Here is a 22,092-nt window from a genome sequence, read left to right on the forward strand (position 1 = left end):
ATTTTGAAGTTGACCAGAGAGAGACAGAGAGAAAGAAGGAAAATGAGAAAGCAAGCTGCCTGGTCCGGGACTTGAACCATGGTCAGCCAGCCATGTGGGAGTCCAGCTGCCTTAACCACCGTGCTACCTGCCAGCCCCAGGAAGCCTTCATTTGTCATGAGAATCAGCAAACTTATTTTCTCCCTAACATTGACTATCTGTCTCGTGCTAGGCAGTGTCCTAGTAATTTCACATGCATTTACTCATTAAGTATATTTTGCAAATGAGGAAATCGAGTAACAGAGACACTGAGATAAATTCGCTCCAAAAAAAATCAAACGTTGCTCGTTCAGGTTACATTTAGAGAGTCCAGTTTGTGCTGAGCTCTGGCGAGAAGGCACAGAGGAAATACTAGACCAAATTGCGGTTTTGTTTTTTTTTTCTATCTGGCTCATCAGTGTGGCCACGCAGCATCGTCCTCGGTCACCTCTTACTGTAGTGGGGTGACATAGTAACACTCTTCGTTTGTGTGTGAGTGAGTGTGAGTAACCCTGCCATGGACAAGCCCGCCCTCAGGGGATCTGTAACCCATAGGGAACACCCAGGCAGGAGTGAAGCAGATGCAGAGAGAGCAGTTCTAGCCATTCCGCAGTGCCCGGGCACAAAGAAACACACAGAGAACGGGGAGGGCGAAAAGGGACCCCTACCAGGCAAGTCTGGAGCCCACCCAGCACTTTTGCTTATTCCTTGGCCAAAAGTATGTCACATGGCCGGCCCCTCTGGGAGGAGGTGAATGTCCTGCTTCAGTTGAGCACTTTGCCAGCTTCACCTTCTAAGGAGGAAGAAAATGACCGTGGGGAGGTACTCGTGTCTGCCCTAGCTGTGCGGAGAGAGCTTCTAAAATTTAACATGTTCTACCATACTTCAGATGGAAAAGATTTCATCATTTTTTTTTTATTACAACCGTATTTCCATCGGTCATGTGATACTCTTAAAATGCTAAAAACTTGAACTTCTCGTGGTCAGGAATGTTCAGACTGTTTCTATAAACCGGAGGGCGTCTGCCACATTGACTCGGGCGATCGATGATGCTGACTTTAGTGAAGGGTACCTGATTTACTCCTGCCGCATCTCTGAAACACTCAGTACCCCGTTTTCCAGGTGGGGACACTGAAGCGCTAAGAGGTGAAGTCCTGGTTTGAGCTCACACAGCGAGTCCAAGTGAGAGCCGAGACTGAGCCCTGGTGCACACCCCCACTGTGCTGCATTGCTCCTGCATTACAGGTGCAGGGCTTACCCGGGACCGTGGAACCTGCTTGTCCATTTACTGATTATTTTTGTTGTTTCATTCATTTTTATTCTTTATTTCATTGACTCTTTTTGTTTTTTGAGTTCTCACTGTTTTTTTTGTTTGTTTTTGTTTTTGCCATAGGGCACCTAAACTCACTGGAGAGAGACAGAGACAGTGAGAGGGAAAGTGAGAAATCACCCTCTTGGGGGGATGTCCATGCTGCAATCCGTCCTCCTCCCAGGATTTTTGGGCACACATACACATGTGCCTGGCGTGATTTTCAAGCCACATGTTCTAGAACTCGAACCGTGGTCAGCCACATGGGAATCCAGCGCCTTAACCACCATGCCACTTGAGGGCCCCCCCCCCCCGTTCTTTTTAAAGTTTCAAATTGGTGGCTTAATGAATGAAAAAGTGGAAATACAAAAGTACCTCAAAAGATTCATGGAAGATGTTTGAGTGCAAGGAAAGTTGAAATCCATGCATTGCATCCTTTTTTCCATAACATATTTTCCATTGAACTTTTTAGCTGGATTTCACAAGTTTTATTATTTTCGTTGTCATTTAGTTCTAATTTAAAAAAATGTTAATTTCTTTGTCCTTCAGTTCTAAATACTTCAAATTCATGGGGCATTTAAATAATAGATGGTTTTATTGTCTAAATATATGTCTGTTAACTGTATTTCTAAAATAGTTGGTTCCTAATTTAATTGCATTGTGGTCAGAGACCCTAATTTGTACATTTCCCCTTTAAAATTTGTTGCTATTTCCTTAGTAATAGCATATGTGGACAAGTTTTATAAATTTGTCCTTACATAATTGTTTCATATATGTTGGCTACAGAATTATATGTAGAGATCTATTAGATCAAGCTTGATTAAGATATTAATCTTCAAAGGGACCAGCAGTTAGCATAATGGCTATGTCACTGAACTCCCATGTAGTCGACCGTGGTTCGAGTCCCAGACCCAGTGGCTTCAACTCACACCGGGTGCGTGTGCGTGCGTGCCCAAGATCCCGAGAGGAGAATGGAGGAGGAGGAGGAATTGCAGCGTGGCCTATCCCCTACGGGGGTGATTTCTCACTTTCTATCTCTCTGTCTCTGTCTCTCTCTTTCTGGTCAGCACATGTGCCTTATAGCAAAAATACCTTTCCAAAAAAAGAAAAGAAAAAGATATTAATCTTCAAAATGAAATACTGGGACTAGCAGATGGTGCAGCGGTTATGTCACTGGACCCCCACATGGCCAACTGTGGTTGAGTCCTGGGCCTGGTGGCTTGAAACTCACGCCAGGTGCATGTGTGAGTGTGCCCAAGAGCCCAGGAGGAGAATGGATGAGAAGGGATTGAGATGTGACCACCCCCTCCACGGGTGTGTGTGTGCGATTTCTCGCTGTCTCTTTCTTTCTCTGTCTCTGGTGAGTGAACATGCCCCAGCAAAAATCTCTCTCTTAAAAAAATAAATAAAAGGATTGCTTGTATTTTAGCGTTGAATTCCTAGTTCTTATGTATCAGGTAGTTTGGTGAACAGAATGTCCAGAACTTGTGCTGTGTTTTAATCTCATATTTAAATGTATTATCACTGAAGAGGACACAGGACAAATGGGTAAATATGAGACAGATGCAGCCTAGGAACCTGATTTTCCAGTTAGGGCAGAGTGGGCATCGTGCCGTTGTGGGGGGAATGCAGAGGTCACAGCTGTGGTTCAGGTCTTACTTGGATTTTTAGATGTGTTTTCTTTGTCTTTGAGAAACTACAAACTCGGTATTTTATTGAAAGCAACAACACCTTGTTTTTCTTCCACAAAATTTCACTCTTAGGGACCAGCAGTTAGCATAATGGCTATGTCGCTGGACTCCCATATAGTCGACCGCGGTTTGAGTCCCGGACCCGGTGACTTAAACTCATGCCAGGCGCATGTGTGTGTGTGCCGAAGATCCTGAGAGGAGAATGGAGGAGAAGGGATTGCGGTGTGGCCATCCCCCCTGGGGGGTGATTTCTCACTTTCTGTCTCTCTCTGTCTTTCTGGTGAGCGCATGCACCTATAGCAAAAACCTCTCCAAAAAAGAATAAAAAGAAATACGATATTTATAATCTTATTGCCTCCAGTTACCCCAATAATGGTCTTCACAGCAATGGTGTTCTGTGGAATAAGTTTAGTTTTCATGTCTATTTAAAAAATCTAGAATGTTTCTCAGCCTCCTCTTCTTTGCCTTTCATGGCAAATATATATAAATATATATATATATATATTTACTTTTTGCTCTTTTTTCTTTCACTAGAGGATGTGTGCCCTCCCAAGCGAGAGACAGAGATTCAGAGAGAGGGAAGGCAAGAACACCCCCCCATGGGGAATTGTCACATATCAACACTTTCTCCTCCATCTCCGCCTTCTTGTGGGATCGCGGGCACACACCCACACACTCCTGGTGTGTCTCAAGCTTCTCCGTCTGTGCTCGAACTGTGTGCTGAGCCATGTGGGATCTGGCTGCGTTAACCACTAGGGCACGGGGCCAGCCCAATGCTATTATTTTCTGAGTTTAGGCCATTATTTTATAGAATGTTCCTCAATTTGGATTTCTCTCGTATTTCCCATGACTAGGTTTAGATTTTGCATTAGGGACAGAAATACTTGAGAAGTGCCGTCGTGGTCATCTCAGTACTCAAGGATGCCCGAGACCGGTTTGCTCCATGATTGGGGAACACTTGGTGTCTTCCATTAACTTGGCTTAAGTGGCACTGGGACCAACAGCTGGGATAATGGTTATGTCGCTGCACTCCCATATAGTCTCCTGCAGTTCAAGCCTCAGACCCAGAGGGTTAAAATTCACACCAGGTTCGTGTGCAAGCGTGCCCAAGATCCCGAGAGGAGACTGGAGAAAGGACTGTGGTGTGGCCATCCCCCTGGGGGCCTGATTTCTTGCTTCCTGTCTCTCTGTTTTTTTCTCTGTCTCTCTCTTGTAAGAAGACGTGCCCTATAGCAAAAATCTCTCTTAAAAAAAAAAAAAAAAGAAAGTGGTATGTTTCTTTACTGGAATATTTGAATTCATAGATCTTGTAGGGAGATATTTCCAAGCCATGTAAATATTTCCTGTTTTTCAACACACTTTCACTGAGTGGTTCTACCATTTATTGATGGTTCATATCAGTTATGGTTACAAAATGGATGTTTTAATAACTCTCGTTCGTTTATATTTATTAGTCGTAATTCTACTGAACAACAGCAACAACTTTCCCTTCTCTCTGTCTATCCCCAGTAATCCTGGCTTACTTTAATCAGTGGGAAAACAGCCTATCACTGTGGTTACCTGTGTTGGTGCTCAGTCGTCCCAGATGATCCGCGCGGAGGCTCTTTAAGCTGGCTCTCTTAATGTCTTCAACATTTGTCGAATCCCTTTTTATTTTTGCTAAAAAAAAATGTTCTAGGGGGACCAGCAGTTGGCATAATGGTTATGTCACTGGACTCCCATGTAGCTGACCACGGTTCGAGTCCCGGACCCGGTGGCTTAAACTCACGCCGGGCATGTGTCCGCGCATGCCTAGATCCCAAGAGGAGAATGGAGGAGAAGGGATTGTGGCGTGGCCATCCCCCCTGGGGGGTGATTTCTCACTTTCTGTCTCTCTCTTTCTGGCGAGCGCACGCGCTCTATAGCAAAAATCTTAATAAAAAAATGTTTTAAGTTTATCTTGTACATTTTCTGCCCTGTCTTGTCCAGGAAGTCATTTGTCCAAGAAGCCCTGGTGTCTCAGGGTCATCTAAACAGCGCAGTGTAGTGTTTCAAACCCCAGGTTCTGTCGCTCATGAGCTGAACTGACTTGGTCAAATTACTTCATCTCCCTAAGCCCAGTTTCTATCTGGAAAATGGGGATTCCAATACACGTTGTAGTGTTGTTGCAAGCATTTATTTAGATAATTTAGAGAACAACGGATGTCACGTTGTAAATACGACGTAAATGTTCCCTATTATGACGACTGTTATTACATTACTATTCCCTCTTTTTCCCTTCAACAGGATGCTCTTTTAAAGAATTATCGAAGACGAAGTCATTCTGTTTTTGTTTTTTTGTGTTTTTGTTTTTTTAATGGCTTTAAAGAATATTAACTAGAATACAGTTTGACATGACGGCAAAAAATGTAAGTATTTGTCGATTTTTAAACGTAATTGCTTTTTAAAATGAGCTGTGTTTTTCCTTGCGCGTCTTTTCCCACCATTCCGGTTAGCCGAATTGGGTGCACTGGCGTGCATTTCGGTTTGCTTTTGCTCGTGTAGAGTGCGAGACGTCAGCTCCAGGGCCGCTGCACTCAGCGCTTTCCCGGGCACGGCGCGCTCTTGCACAGCGGGGCCAACTTGCTCTTGCTCAGCGCCGCAGAACTGCCATCTCCAGAAAGTGTCCCACGTCCTTTCTCTCTGGGGGACATAATAAGTTTATTTTGATATTGACTCGAAAATCACATCTGCATTCTCCTTAGCTTAATTTTTTTCTTGTGGATCACACACAGAAACGCATGTGCTCAGATGCCGTTAGAAGCAGCTCACTGTCGTCCGTGAGATGGTTCCTGGAAAGTGTTTTAGAGAAGTTACTCGCTTTTTTTTTTTTAAGCGGCCAGCAGGCGTGTGTGCTGGCCAGGGAGAGACAGAGAGACCAAGGATGGCGGAGGGAGGAGACGCCCCTCACTGGGACGTGGCCGTGCTGCAGTCCCTCCTCCATCCTGGAGAGTCTGAGGTACAGGGCCCACCAGCCCATCCTCTTGTTTTCTTTCTTTAAAATTTGCCAGAGAGATGTGTGCCTACGGGAGAGAGAGCATGAGAAAGCAGCTCCCACGGGGGGTGGCCACGTTTCAGTCCCTTCTCTCTGTTTCTCCCTCCTCTCAGGATTTTGGGCACACATGCGCACACCCACGGTGTATTTCTAACTGCTGGGTCAGCCAGGGAGGCCCCAGCTGCCTGAACTGCCACATCACCTGCCGGCCCCAGAAACTCACTTTTAATATGCGTTAGTAGCTATCAGCACGTATTGATTGTGCTTCATTATTAATTGGGGACAGCCTTTAGGATTTATTGGGTAGTTAGGACATGGGAGCTGGCAAGAAGTTCCAGAGACTTCTAAGATTTGGCTTGTGCCAGGTGGTAAATGGCCGTGCTGTCTAATGAGAAGATACACTCTTGGGGAATGTCAAGATTTTGTGGCAGTCTCAAAAATTCTGTCTAGAACGTATTCCAGCTGAGGAAGCCCTGTCTGGAGGGGCCGTCGGTAGCACAGCGAGCCACGTTGGTGGGAGCTACGTGGCTGATGCAGTGGATTCCCCTGTCAGCCTGGAAACAGGCCGGGTGTGCGTGCACATGCTCAGGGTCCTGATGAGCCGGCAGCTGGGGAAGGGGGCGTGCAGGGACCTGTGCGAGTGCTTCTCCGTCTCTGTCTCTGTCTTGTTTGTGTGTATACACCATCATGAATTAAAGGAATGGACCTAATAAAAATGCGAAGGGAACCTAAAAAGATCCAAGTGGAGATATTGATTCAACAAAAGGGGCCCTGAGCTCAGGGGAGAGCGTAGGGCCGGAGGTAGCAAATGTGGTGTTATCTCATATTAAACTTACTTTACAGCAGTGGGACTACACGAGGGCCGAGATCTGATCGTAGGGGTGCTTCAGCATAAAGATGGGAGAAGGAGAAGCCGCAATGGAGACTCGGAGAATGGCCAGAAAGACAGGAACAGGGTCGTCCTGGCGACCTGGAAGCCACGCAGGGAGTGAGCGGTTGTGTCCCGTGCTGCTGAGAAGTGACTGCTCGATATGGGAGAGCTTGTCCTTTTTAGCATGCCCTGAAATATTTACATCTTTGTGCCTTCCTGTCCTGAAAACAGTTTCATGTAGAGCACTTCTGCCTTATCCGTGCCGTACGAGGTCTCCCATGGTTACAGGTGACAAAAAGCCGCTGACGACGGGCAGAGCAGTGTCCTGACCCACGCCGCTGGAAACTCAGTGCTCCGACGTCAGACACCTGGGCCGAGGAGATCGGGAGGTTGAGAGAGTGGCAGGGCCCGTCTCCTCCTTTCCATCCTTTGGCTCTGTACTTTGGCATCATGGCTGGTATTGGCCTTAAAATCCTTAACTTGGGGGAACCAGCAGTTAGTGTAATGGCTATGTCGCTGGACTCCCACGTAGTCGACCGCGGTTCGTGTCCCGGACCCGGTGGCTTAAAACTCACGCCGGGCGCGTGTGCGTGCGTGCCCAAGATCCCGAGAGGAGAATGGAGGAGAAGGGATTGCGGCGTGACCATCCCCCCTGGGGGGTGATTTCTCGCTTTCTGTCTCTATGTCTCTCTCTCTCTGTCTGGCAAGCGCACGCGCCCTACAGTAAAAATCTCTCCAAAAAAAAAAAAAAATCCTTAACTTGGAAGAAGAGAGGAAATCTTTCTTTTTTTTAATATTTATGTTTTGAAAAAAGTTGTTAAAATGTGTTTATTTCTTCAGGGAGAGACAGACAGTCCTGACAGTCCCGCAATGCCGTAATCTACCTCAGCCTTCCAGTAGCCAGGATCACACGCCCGATGTGTCAGGTTGACCTAGGATCTGAACCCGGGGCTTTCCCAAGTGGCTCCATCGTGGCATGATGGCTCCCTACGGCCTGCACCACCTCAGGTGGGCCCACGTTTCAGATTTCGTGAAGGACCTTTGCCTGACCCTTCTGGGCCCACCTGCTTAGACGCGGTGGAGGAGGAAGTGGGCGACACCGAGTCCAGCCCTGGTCAGTACCCCTCTTCTCCGCCTGGCACAGTTGAGCCTCGAGGTGAACAGTCCTACCTAAACTTCTGTACATGGGGCGGATCCATTCGCAGAAGAAAGCGATGAAGAGCTGGCAGTATAGTTTATGTATCTGGGGTGAAATTCTATCAAATAAAAGCTAGTACCCAGTGATACAATTCTAAACTTAAAAATGCATGTATGTTCAACTGAATCTCACCCAATAAACAATAAAAAAGATATGAAATATAATTTAAGGTGTAGGGGTGTGTGTGTGTGTGTGTGTGTATTTTTTTTTTCTTCTTTTTTGCCTTGTCAAAGAATATTTAAAAGATACCTAAGCTGGCTCCATGACCTGGTGGTGAAGGAAAGCAGATCCCACGTGGCCAGCCACTATGTGGCGGTCTCAAGCCCTGGTCCTGGTGGCTTGAGAAGCAGCCATGTGCCTGTGTGTGCATGCCCTAATGGGGGGAGAAATGGAGGAGAAGGGATTTAGCATGACCCAGCCTCGTTGGAGGGTGCTTTCTTCCTCTCCCATTCTCTGTCTCTGTGTCTCTCTCTGGTGTATGTGACTTTCTGCAGTTAATAAAAGATACGTAGGGCTGTCCTGTGTCCTGGTCTTTAGGGCAGCCAGACCCCACAGGGCCTCCACGTAGTTGGAGTACCAGACCTCGTGGCTTGAGACACGCCTTGGTTTGCGCATGTGTGTCCAGACCGAGAAATGGTGCAGAAAGAATTGCGGTGTGACCATATGCCCTGTGAAGGGTGCTTTTTCACTTTATCTCTAAACACGTGCCCTCTGACAAATTGAAAAAAAGAAAATAAAAACATGAGCTGTAATATTCATTACAAAAAAAAAAAACTAGGAAGTACAGATAAAGAAAAGAAATGAGAAAGCCAAGTGATTATGAACACAATTGTTGCTAGGGAAACATCTGGTAATGTACCCAAGCGCATATGCATATGTAGACAAATAATGTAGACATGGTACATTTTTATGAAAATGAAATCATACTGTTTTTAGCCTACTCTTTAGCTTAATCTCTGTGATAAATGTTTTTTCTTGTCTTGATATCTTTGCAGTATCATTTTTATTTTTAAAGAATTATTTAATTTTATTTTAATTATTTAATTTTATTCATTATCATTATCATTATTATTATTATTAGTTTGACCAGAGACAGAGAGAGGGAAAGTGAGAAAGCAAACCTCTGGGTCTGGGACTCGAACCACAGTCAGCCATGTGGGAGTCCATTGATGTAACCACTATGCCATCTGCTGGCTCCTCTCCTTTTGTTTTTAATCTTTGCAGTCTAATCAGCAAAGAGTGGTGTGTTGTTTGTTATATTTTTCTGATTACTGGTTGGTGAGTTAAACTAGTATTCCAAATGCTTGTTGATCACTTTCATTTTCTTCTGTAAATTGTCTGCGTCAGGGTTGGAGTGTTGGAAGCCATTGCTATTTGAGTAACAACCCACATTTGACTATTACGTTACTACTGACCAACGTAGTCCCGTAATCATTTCATTTGGTCTGCGGAGTTGTGAGCTTGTCATACACGTAGGTACTGCCCTCTTTGCAGCGGCTGTTCTAAGGTTGCCTGGCCTGTGGAGGGGACCTTGCTTTAAGCACAGGTGTCTCACTTTGAATCCCGTTTTATTTCAGTTATGTCAGTCAGAAATGTTAAACATCAATGAATTTATAGTATTTCTGGGAAATATGACTTGATACTTTTTTATTTTTAGATTTTTGCTACAGGGCACGTGTGTCCAGCAGAGAGAGAGAATGAAATCACCCCCCCACCCCCCAAGGGACAGCCATGCTGCAATCCCTTCTCCTCCATTCTCCTAGGATTCTGGCCAGTCGCCAGGTCTGGGACTCGAACCATGGTTGATCATGTGGGAGTCCAGTGCCCCAACCACCACGCCACCCTCTGGCCCCTGTGATTTGATTCTTAAAAACTGATTCTTAAAAACTAGTCTTAGATTTTTTTTTTATTCAACAGACGTTTAGTGACTGCTTAGGATTCGTAACACAGCATTGGAATAGCCATGTATTATTATTCCTCCATAGTAATCACTTCATATATTTCTTAACATTGTATTGTATACCTTAAATATGCACAATAAAGTTTATTTTAAAAAATTAAAAGAAAATGAATGCCTAGAAAAAAGACTCAGGACCTGATTGGCAAAAAATTTAGCATGAAATGCAAGTTTACTTTTTTCTCTTACACAGTGAAACATAGGTCCTTTTTAATAAAAGTGGGTAGACTTTTGACTAATATATTTTTTAAATAACTATTTTATTTAGCTTTATTTTTAATTCGACCAGAGATGGATAGAGCGATAGAGAGAGAAAAAAAGAGAGAGGGGAAGGTGAGAAATCAAGCTGCCAGGTCCAGGACTAGAACCTCAGTTGACCATGTGGGAGTCCAGTGCCCTTAACCATCACGCCACCTGCCAGTCCAAGAAAAGATGAATATTTTTAAATGCCTTTCCTAGCCAACTTTTTCTACTCTCAAATAATGTACTTTTTCTTTAAGCCTTTACACTACAGTGTTTATGAAAGTAGAAAGTAATACATATTTGGAAGTTTTAATTATAAAGATTTTGGTAGTATTTATATAAGCTTTAAAACAGGCACCTCCCTCCATCTGAGACCTAAATTAGTGTACAGTATTGACTCACAGTTGGCTTTTATCTTTTAAGAGTATAATTTGTTGGTCGTTAGGGCGCAGGTGTACAGCTGCTTAAAAAGTTTCCGAATTCGTTTTCTGCCTCGCTCTGCAGAAGCTGGACTTTAGGAGCAGGTGTTTCAGCGTAACAGTAACCTAGTAACTGAGCATGTCTGTGAATACGTGGTTTGGATTGAGGTTTCTGCCGTTACTGTATAATAACAGAAAGGTATAAACGGATCCTTTTGAAGTTATTATAGTGCACGTATTAAATGATCATGTCCTGTCGAGCCTGGAGTTCTGTCTTTCTTTTAATAGAAGAGTTTAAGAGGGAGGGGGCTATGTCAGTAACACCACAGTAAACATTCAACACAAATGGAATATTTAACATTAATATTTGTGAGCAGCTCTGAAGAGTCACAATGTGATTATTTGCTGCAAAGTTTGTTGCAAAGGGTTAACTTAGTCAAACCGAGTATTACAAGACGCTAGACAAAGTATCTGAGCCATTATATACGTAGACTTAACAAGCTGTTTCCTAGATGTCTTAGTATTAGCTGCTGTCAGACAAATTTGATATTAGATGTCAGAGAGAGATTTGTATCAGAATTAGTCTATAATATGAATATGTAGAAAAAATTCTAATGTAATTTGACAAAAAGAAACAGCTATTCGAGCATTACCAAATAATGAAATGATTAGCTCTTACATGTCAAAATTGTAATGCATCAAATGGGTATTTATGAAGAGTATATACAGTTAACGCAGTAAGTAGTTTAACTCCATTCAAATACTGATGATCTAACTAACATACGGCCTTCTGTCAGTGGCTACCAGTACTGCATTTTATATTCCAAAGTTGCTGAGAGGATTAGTTTTAAAATGAATCTTTTCAACACACGCATGCAAAGTGATATAGTTATGGATATGTCAGTTAGCTTCATCACAGCGATCATTTTAGAACGCGCCTGTGTATCTCCGAACACTGGGTTTCACACCGTAAATATGTGCATCTTTATATGTCCATAATACTTCAATAAAGATGTTTCCAGAAACAAAACTCTTTGAGTGTTTGAGATCCCAGACTTCACACTTCCAGTGTTAGAAGTTTGTGTAATGTTACAAACCTGTAATGTTTCGAGATGACAAATCTTCCATGTTTAAAACAATAGCCGTTGGGAACCAGCAGTTAGCGTAATGGCTATGTCGCTGGACTCCCACGTAGTCGACCGCGGTTCGTGTCCCGGACCCGGTGGCTTAAAACTCACGCCGGGCACGTGTGCGTGCGTGCCCAAGATCCCGAGAGGAGAATGGAGGAGAAGGGATTGCGGCGTGGCCATCCCCCCTGGGGGGTGATTTCTCGCTTTCTGTCTCTATGTCTCTCTCTGTCTGTCTGGCGAGCGCACGCGCCCTACAGTGAAAATCTCTCTCTCAAAAAAAAAAAAAAAAAAAAAAAAAACCAAAACAATAGCCGTAGCAGTGGTAATAGAGTCTCTCAATGAATGTTTGATTTGTTCCCAGTTTTCAGAAACAGAGGCCTTTTCCCCGCCATGTTCTGCAATAAATTTTAGAAACGCTGATGAAGTGGGGCCAGCAGGTGGAGGGTGATTAAGGCCCTGGGCCTTCCCCGCCGCCCTCCCCCCCCCACACACACACACACACAATTGGCCAAATTAAAATGTAATAATGTGATTGAATGCATGGAAGAAAATGAAATGAAAATAAATAAATAAATAAAAATGTAAAATAATAATAATAAGGACCAACAGTTGGTGTAATGGCTGTGTCGCTGGACTCTCACGTGGTCAACCGTGATTCAAGTCCTGGATCCAGTGGCTTAAGCTCAACACCAGGCACATATGCGTGCGTGCCCAAGATCCCGAGAGGAGAATGGAGGAGAAGGGATTGCGGCGTGGCCATCTCCCCTGGGGGATGATTTCTCGCTTTCTATCTCTCTGTCTCTCTCTGTCTTCCTGGTGAGCACACATGCCCTATAGCAAAAACCTCTCCAAAATAATAATAATAAATAAATAAAGAATTCTAAACAAACGAAACCAAATCATTGGCGAGCCACCGTAGTCAGCTCTGTGAGGCCATGTGGTTTTGTGCACGTCACCGTAAATGAAATACATCATCCAGAGGTGAACTTACAGACGCACCTGCTGCGGGTAGTCCTTCACGTGTGATGTGACCCTGCAGAGATGAGGGCTAGGGAGGAGCAGCCCGTGCCAGCTGTTGTTACGCGTGCTCTGCATGGGTTCTCACATGCGATCTTCTAACAGTCTGGATTGGTGCATGCTGGTGTCGCCCTCCAATTTACAGGTGAGGAAATTGCAAGGCCGCGCCCCTCCGAGGCTTGCCAAGTCAGAACATGCACCGCAATTAGATGCGAGCCACGCACTTCCCTTCTGCATTGGGAATCCCTGCGAGTCACCGTGTTGGAAGGGTTGGACAACAGTACAAACTAAGGGCAGCTCTGGGGGTGGGTTTTGCTGTATTTTTTGGCATATTTGATATATTCGTGGCTATTACATTACTTGCTTTCAAAAAACCGTCAGTAAAACCTGTTGATCTTGGGATCAGCAGATGGTATAACAGTTACATCACTGGTCTCCCATGTAGTTGGCCATAGTTCGAGTCCTGGACCCGGCACCTTAGAACTCACACTGGACTATGTGCATGTGTGCCCAAGATCCCAAGAGGAAAATGGAGAAGGGATTGCAGCGTGGCCATCCCCCAGGGGGTGATTTCTCGCTTTCTGTCTTTCTGCCTCTGTCTTTCTGGCGAGTGCACGAGCCCTATACCAAAAATATCTCTTAAAAAAAAAAAAAACCTGTAGATCTTGTTTCTGGTCATAAGTAATTATTTTATTAATTTTTATCTTAATCTGGTCAATTTGGCAATATTTTCTTTTTAGTGACGCTATGTTGATGTAATTAATTAAATTTTTATGCGGTTGTATATAATGTCTGATACAGACCTCTGTTAGAAGTTATAAAATAACTTAAAAGATCACATAGAATTTTTAAGATTCAATTTTTAATTTTTGAAACTATTTTGTTCAGGTTGGTTTGACTTCTACAAATGCAGAACTAAGAGGATTTAAAGATCAGAATCTCAGCCCAACAAAAGGTAAGGATCATTGAATTTAAAGGTTCTGAACAAAGCTGGTTTTGTTATATTTGTTTTTATAAAGTGTGCAGTGTTACTTTATGTAAAATAATAATAATTATGTAATATTAATATACTGTCACATACCAAATAACTTGTGTTGTATGGAAGTCAGTTACCTCTGAGAAGTGAGAAATGGAAGGTTTTTTTTTAAGAATTATTTATTTTTTAATTCCGTTTGTTATTATTATTTTTAATAATAACAAGAGAAAGAGAAAGGGAAAGTGAGAAAGCAAGCTGCCAGGTCCAGGACTTGAACCACAGTCAACAGTGTGGTAATCTAGAACCCCCAACCACCATGCTACCTGCTGGCTCCAGGAAGTGGAAGTTTAAAAACACCTTGTGCCTTCCTGGGCCCGGAAAAGAAAAGTTTAAAAAAAAAAAAAAAAAAAAAAAAACTTAAAAAAATTTTTGCCACAGAGCATGTGTGCTTGCAGAGGGGGTGGGAGGGGCGAGGGCGGGAAGGGGAAAATGAGAAATCACTCCCCTGGGGAATGGCCACGCTGCCATCTGTTCTCCGTCTGCCCTTCTAGTTGGAATTTTGGGCACACATGTGCCTGATGTGTTTCTCGAGCCCCCAGGTGGAGATTCAGACCGTGCATTCTGTCCTGTGGGAGCCAGCCACTGTAACCACCGCACCACCCGCTGGCCCAGAGTGGAAGGTTTATGTGTGTGATTTCTTTCCATCTTTTTTCTATTATTGAAACTACTCAAACCGCATTTTTCTTGATATTTTTGTTTGGCAGTTCTACTTTGGAGTGGTTTAACTTATTAAAGAAGTACAGTAGGGAGTAAAAAAAGTAATATATGGCAAACTAGAGGATTGCTTATATCAGAAATCTGACCTGTTAGTACAGGAATTTATTCAGGAACTAGCAGTGTCTTTCAATATGTGTCTTTCAGCACTGTCTTTTTATATGCAGAGATGCACGCTGAAATCATTGTCAGTGAAATAAAACAGAACTGACTTCAAGTTAATCCACCCAGGGAAGGAGGGCAAAATAGGTATCGTCATAGATAGAATGGTGTTTTCGGGGCTGGCAGGTGGCACGGTGGTTAAGGGTGTTGGACTCCCACATAGCCAATGACAGTTCAAGTCCCAGACCTGGCAGCTTGCTTTTTCACTTTCCCTCCCTCGCTCTGTCCCTCTCTGGTCAAATTAAATAAATAAATAAAGTTAAGTAAAATAATTCTTAAAAAAAAAAAAACTTGAAAAATGGTGTTTTCTCTCAAAGTTGATTAGTTGTTTAAGCTAGGTAATAGCTCTGTGAGTTCCATCTTCCCTTCCTTTCTTCCTCTGTATACGTTTGAGATTTTCTACTCTAATAATGAAAAATAGGACGAAATGTATGCCCTACAGTGTACACAGACAAGGGGGAAACATCAGCTTCTAAGGCGGGAATGCACCCGGGAGAAGCCTCCGGAAAGCTGAGTTACAGGATGAAAGTGTCCTCTAATATTAACAGTCCATAGAAATTACTGCATTTAAATATATTTCACGAAGCTATTTAAGAAATACTCTAAGCCATGATGCTTCTCAGTTTTCTTTCTTACATAATGGCTCACATAGAAAATCACATTTCCAGGGTGCTCTAGAGTAAAAGAAAGTGCCCCGTAAGGCCCAGGGTAAGCCTCCCAGGCTCTGCTGCTGCCAGGCCACACTGGCTGCCCCAAGGGCTGAGGGGATCAGTATCTTTTGTTGTTGTTGTTGTTGTTATAGGGCACGTGCGCTCACCAGAAAGACAGAGAGAGACAGAAAGTGAGAAATCATCCCTAAGGGGGGATGGCCATGCCACAGTTCCTTCTCCTCCATTCTCCTCTCAGGATTTTGGGCACGCATGTACACGCACTTGGTGTGAGTTTAAGCCACTGGGTCTGGAACTTGAACTGCAGTCGGCTACATGGGAGTTCAGCAACATAGCCATTACGCCAACTGCTGGTCCCTAAATATCTTAGCACATCATAGCAATACACAGCATGTAATTGGGATTCTGGGCTCCAGTCAAATGTAACATTTATGTCAGGGTAAGGACCTGGGAATAATAAGCCTGGTAGGTATAGAAAACTAAGCAGCAGTGAGACGGGACACGGGTGATAAAAAGATCATGAAAATAAGAAAATAGAAGATAGCAAGTCATAGAAAGGAAGGATGACTGGGAATAAGGTCTCCGACCAGTCGGGGAAGAGTGAGGGTTTAGGTGAGAAGGGTCATCGCTGCTGGTAGAATAGGCGTCTGCAGGATAAGAAAGCTAGTTATAGGGACCAGCAGGTGGCGTGGTAGTTAAGGCGCTGGACACTCCCACATGGCTGACCACAGTTCACTTTCCCTCTCTCTCTCTCTGTCTGTCTCTGGTCAAATTAAAATAAATGAATGAATAAAATTAAAATAATTCTTTTTTAAAAAAGAAAGCTAGTTATAAAGGTCAACCCTAGATGTATGTTAACTCTAATAAAGTTTAGTTACAGAATAAACCTCAGCTTGGATACTTTATAGAACAAATGAAGACAAAGCTAGAGATAGTATCTTTTAACAGGCAGAGGTTAGAGAGGTCAGATGTAGGAATAGCTATTTTTTTGTTTTGTTTTTAGAGAGATTTTTGTTATAGAGTGTGTACGCTCATTGGAGAGACAGAGAGAAACAGAGAGACAGCAAGAAATCACTGCTGGGGGAGATGGCTACACCTCAATCCCTTCTCCATTCTCCTCTCAGGATTTTGGGCATGCACATACATGCACCCAGCTTTAGTTTTAAGTTGCCAGGTCTGGGACTCAAACTGTGGTGGGCTACGTGGGAGCCCAGCAACATAACCATTATGCCATCTGCTGGTCCCATTTTTTAATTTGCTACAGGGCACATGCGCTCATCAGAGAGAGAACAGGTAGAAATCATCTCCGGGTGGGGGGAGGTCCACGCCACAGTCCCTTCTCCTCCAGCCTCTTCTCAGGATTTGGGTATGCATGCACGTGTGCCCAGAGTGATTTTTCAAGCTGTGTGTCTGGGATTCAAACCACGGTTTACCATGTGGGAGTTCAGTGCTATAGCCATTACACCACCTGCTTGCCCCCAGAAATTTATTCTTTAAAGTTCTGTAGGCTCTGGGGCTGGTGGGTAGCATGGCGGTTAACGGGACTGGATTACCACGTGGCCGACCACGGTTCGAGTCCCGGACCTGGTGTCTTGCTTTCTCCCTGTCTCTTTCTTTCTCTCTGGTCAAATTAAAAAATAACAATAACAAATGGAATGAAATAAATAACGAATTTCTTTTTTTTTTTTTTTTTTTTGGAGAGGTTTTCGCTATAGGGCGCGTGCGCTTGCCAGAAAGACAGAGAGAGACATAGAGATAGAAAGCGAGAAATCACCCCCCAGGGGGATGGTCACGTCACAATCCCTTCTCCTCCATTCTCCTCTCGGGATCTTGGGCACACACGCACACGTGCCCGGCGTGAGTTTTAAGCCACCGGGTCCGGGATGCGAACCACGGTCGACTACGTGGGAGTCCAGCGACATAGCCATTACGCTACCTGCTGGTTCCCCAATAACGAATTTCTTTTTAAAAAATGTTCTGTAGGCTCTGAAGTCCAAGATCAAGGTGTGGTAATTTGGCAAGGGCTCTCTTCTGACTTGCAGAGGGCCCCACCCTCACACAGTGTGGTAGACATAGAAGACGGTACAGCCACTTTGGGAAGTGGCCTGGCAGTTACTCAGACGGTTGAACACAGAGTTACGCAGGAGCCAGGAATTCCACTTTAGGCCTGTGCAGAGGATTGAGTACATACACAAACACTTGTGCAAAGAGGTTCCTGACAGCATTATCCATTATAGCCCCAGAGTAAAAATTTAGCAGCTCATATGTCCGCCAACTGACTGGGTCAACTAAATGTGGTCTGTATGCATAATGGAATGTTACCAAGCAGTCAAAAGGGATGTAGCAGTGATGCCCGTTACAGCTTGGTGGGACCTTGCAGCACATGCCGAATGAAAGAGCAGAACAAAAAGCCACGTAATGTTTGACTCCTTTCATACAAAATGCCCCGACTTTGCAGGACACTGTGCTACTGGGCCAGCACCTGTCATTTTTTCCTGCTTTTTTTTGAGAGAGATTTTTTGCTATAGGGCACATGCACTCACTGGAGAGACAGAGAGAGACAAAAAGTGAGAAATCACCCCCAGGAAAGATGGCCACACTATAATCTCTTCTTCTCCATTCTCCTCTCAAGAGTTGGGGCATGCACACACATGTGCCCCACGTGAGTTTAAAGCCACCAGGTCCAGGACTTGAACCATGGTTGGCCTCATGGGAGTCTAGCACCTTAACTACTGTGTCACCTGTTGACCTCAGTTTTTGATTTTTAAAAATTATTATGACTACTATTATTATAGCCAGAAGAGAAGGTTTAAAGTATTCTTGCATTTCCCTAATGGCTAATAATGTGAGTTTCTTTTCATTTGCTTGCTTATTAGATAGTTCTTCTTTGGTGAAATGTCCCCCTTTGACTGTTATTTATTTATTTATTTATTTTTATTGATTCATTGATTTTTTTTAATTCGACCAGAGAGAGTCACAGAGAGAGAGAAAGAAGGAAACTGAGAAAGCAAGCCACCAGGTCCAGGACTTGAACCGTGGTTGGCCATGTGGGCGTGTCCAGCACCTTAGCCCCTATGCCACCTGCTGGTCCCCGTTGATTATTATTTTAAGAATTGTTTATTTAGGGGCCAGCTGGTTGCATGGGGGTTAAGGGTGTTGGACTCCCTCATGGCTGACCACAGTTTGAGTCCTGGGCCTGGCTGCTTGGCTTCTCACTTTCTCTCTCTCTGATCAAATTAAGAATAAATAAATAAAATGGATAAATAAAGTTAAAATAATTCTAAAAGATTGTTTATTTAATTTTATTTATTATTAGTAGTAGTATTCAATTTGATCAGTGAGAGATGGAGACAGATGGAAAGCAAGTCACAAGTTTTGAGGCTTGAACAGTGGTTGGCCATATGGAAGTCCAGTGCCTTAACCACCAGCCACCTGCCAACCCTTCTTTGGCTGTTTTTGGAGTGGATTTTGTTGTTAAGTTTTATGAGTTATTTCTGTATTCTGGACATTAACCTCTGAATACATGATACATGACTTGCAAATTTCTTCTCATTTAGTAAGTTGTTCTTTCACTTTCTTGATAATACCTTTTATTTTGGAGAGGTTTTTGCTATTGGGCTCATGTACTCCCCAGACAGAGACAGACAGAGAGACAGAAAGCGAGAAATCACCCCCCCCAGGGGGGATGGCCACGCCACAATCCCTTCTCCTCTATTCTCCTCTCAGGATCTTGGGCACGCACGCACACGTGCCCGGCGTGAGTTTCAGCCACTGGGTCTGGGACTCAAACTGCAGTCGACTACATGGGAGTCCAGCGACGTAGCCATGACACCGACTGCTGGTCCCTCTTGCTAATGTCTTTTGATGTGAAAGTTCTTAGGTTTGATGAAGTCTTAGTAATTTTTTTTCTTTGTTGCCTTTGATGGTTCCGCTTTATTTCGTATGTGAATATTCAGTTTTTCTAGCACCAAAAAGACTGTTCTTTAGCGGTCTTGACACTTTTGTCACATAACTGCCGGTAGTTATGGGTGTTTATTCTGAACTTTGTACTCTGGTCCATCATAGTACGTATTTCTGTACGTATGTCAATACCATGGCGTTTTTTATTACTATAGTTCTGGTAAGTTTCAAAGTTTAGAAGTATAAGTTCTCCAACTTCATTATTCTTTTTCAAGATTTAAAAAAAATATTATTTCAAGCCCCTAGTAATTCCATTGGAACTTAAGGATCAGCTTCTCCATTTCTGTAGAAAAGGTTATTGGAATTTTCAAAAGTTTATTGAAAGTAACTTCATGCTGCAGTCCCTTCCCTTCCGTGTCTCCCGCTGTTGGGATTTGGGGCACACATGCACACGAACTCCGTGTGTGTTCCAAACCTTTGGAGCTGGAATTTGAACCACAGTCAGCTATGCAAGATCAGCTTCCTTAACTGCAAGTCTGCAGGGCTGGCCCCCAACCGAAATTATTTTTATTTATGATAGAGAGCATGTTATACGAGAGAGAGAGAGTAAGAGAGAGAGAAAACACCCTTGAGAGTGTCACTGTCGCCGTTCCTGGGCCTCCGGTTCTTTAGGATCTTGGGCACTCTGCACATTGGGCACATTTCAGGTGGATTGTGGCCAGCACTGCCGTCAGTAAGGGACCGACTGCCGTGTAGGCTGGGCCCTCCAGCAGGGCTAGTCCCTGCAGTCTGCCTGCAGCCTCAGCGAGCCCAGATCTGGGCGGTGCGCACCCATCATGCCCAGGGACGTCTCTGGAAGTGAACCTGGAACCTTCCCATGTGGATCGGCCTCAGGGTGTCACCACTGTGCCACCATTCAGCCCCCACTGCCACCATTGTGATGGAATTTACTTGGAATCTGTAGATGGCTTGCTTTTATAGACATCTCAGCAGTGGTCAGTTTTCCTGTTCATGAGTACATGCCATTTATTTAAATCTTTAATTCTCCATTTTATTTTGAAATGATGATGTTCTAGAATCAGATAGTGGTAATGGTTATACAACTTTGTAAGTATACTGAAAACCTCTTAAAATTCTATTTTTAGTACGTAACTTATACCTAGACTAAAAAAACACAAACAAACAAAAAAACAAAAACAAAAACAAAATACTTTGGGAATCAGCAGTTGGCTTCATGGCTATGTTGCTGGACTCCCATGTAGTCAACCACGGTTCGAGTGCCGGACCCGGTGGCTTAAACTGACTCTGGGCGTGTGCACATGCGTGCCCAGGATCCCGAGAGGAGAATGGAGGAGAAGGGATTGCGGCGTGGCCATCCCCCCGGGGGGTGATTTCTCGCTTTCTGTGTCCTATGTCTTTCTCTTTATGTCTGGCGAGCACATGCGCCCTATAGCAAAAACCTCTCCAAAAAAAAAATTTTTTTTGACCGGAGAGGGACAGAGTAAGAGAGAGAAAGACGGAAAGTGAGAAAGCAAGCTGCCAGGTCCAGGACTCGAACTGTGGTCTACCGTGTGGGAGTCCAGCATCCTTAACCACCATGCCAACTGCTGACCTTGTCAAATAATCCTTTTTTCCATACTGTAACTATCTTAATTAGTGTGATACAGTTTGTACAGTTCATGAGTCAATATCTATATATTATTATGAACTACTTTCCATATTTTATCCAGATCTTCCTTAATTTTTTTTTTTGAGAGATTTTCACTGTAAGGGCGCGTGCACTCGCCAGACAGACAGAGAGAGACATAGAGACAGAAAGCGAGAAATCACCCCCCAGGGGGGATGGTCACGCCGCAATCCCTTCTCCTCCATTCTCCTCTCGGGATCTTGGGCACACACGCACACGCGCCCGGCATGAGTTTTAAGCCACCGGGTCCGGGACATGAACCATGGTCGATTACGTGGGAGTCCAGCGACATAGCCATTATGCTAACTGCTGGTTCCCAGATCTTCCTTAATTTTCAGCTAATGTGCCTTTTCTGTTCCAGGATCCAATGTGATTTCATAGTCACGAATCCTTGGGTTCCTCCTGGCTGTTTCACAGACTTCCATATTTTTTATACATTGACAATTATTTTTCAAGATTTATTTTATTTAACTTTATTAATTTATTTTAATTTAACCAGAGAGGGACAGCATGAGAGAGCGAGAACAAGAGAGAGAGAAAGTGAGAAAGGAAGCTGCCAGGTCTGGGACTCGAAGCACGGTCGGCCATGTGGGAGTTCCAGCGCCTTTAACCACCACACCACCTGCCGGCCCCCATTGACACTGTTTGAGCTGTACTGCTCGGGTATTTTATAGAAGGCTCCTCAACTGGGATCTTTCTGATGCTTTAACTAGTGTTACGTATTTTCAAGAAAGACTGTTAACAGATGGGAGAGTGTCAAGCTGCATTGTGAAGTCCTTGGTTCTTTGGGTCCAGATCCCTAAAATTAGAGATCTGTCCCTAGGCACAAAATGAAACTGCAACCACGAATGAAATAGGTAGAAAAGGAAGATTTAAGAGAAAGAAAGGAAAGGAAAGAAAGGAAGTACACCCAAAAAGGTTCTTGGGCAGGCAGATTGCCAGGTGGCAACCGTGCTTGGTACTAGTTACCCGTTATTTTATTACTAGAGGTCATGAATATTCATTAGTGGGAGGCCCCTTACGCTGCCTATGTCCCTTTTTTTTTTTTTTTTTTTTGTT

The 22,092-nt window shown here is 43.9% G+C and overlaps 1 protein-coding gene across 7 annotated transcripts in view; it reads left to right on the top strand.

The window, feature by feature from the left end:
• Window positions 1-22,092, top strand: part of TFDP2 (transcription factor Dp-2) — a 185,289-nt gene that overhangs the window by 54,018 nt on the left and 109,179 nt on the right. For 3 of the 7 annotated variants that reach the window (XM_027765887.1, XM_006162308.3, XM_006162309.3), the window contains exons 1-2: window positions 5,284-5,405; window positions 13,755-13,821. Coding sequence is in view for 2 of the 7 variants with exons in the window: in XM_006162308.3 (XP_006162370.1) it covers window positions 5,391-5,405; window positions 13,755-13,821 (82 nt within the window). In the remaining 5 variants the exon portion in view is untranslated. Of the gene's footprint in view, window positions 1-5,283; window positions 5,406-13,754; window positions 13,822-22,092 lie in introns of those variants that run through there. The other 4 variants (XM_006162311.3, XM_006162312.3, XM_027765888.1 and 1 more) reach the window with 2 other exon arrangements.

This window comes from Tupaia chinensis, unplaced genomic scaffold (assembly GCF_000334495.1).
Source record: "Tupaia chinensis unplaced genomic scaffold, TupChi_1.0 Scaffold139833_1, whole genome shotgun sequence".
Classification (NCBI taxonomy): Eukaryota; Metazoa; Chordata; class Mammalia; order Scandentia; family Tupaiidae; genus Tupaia; species Tupaia belangeri.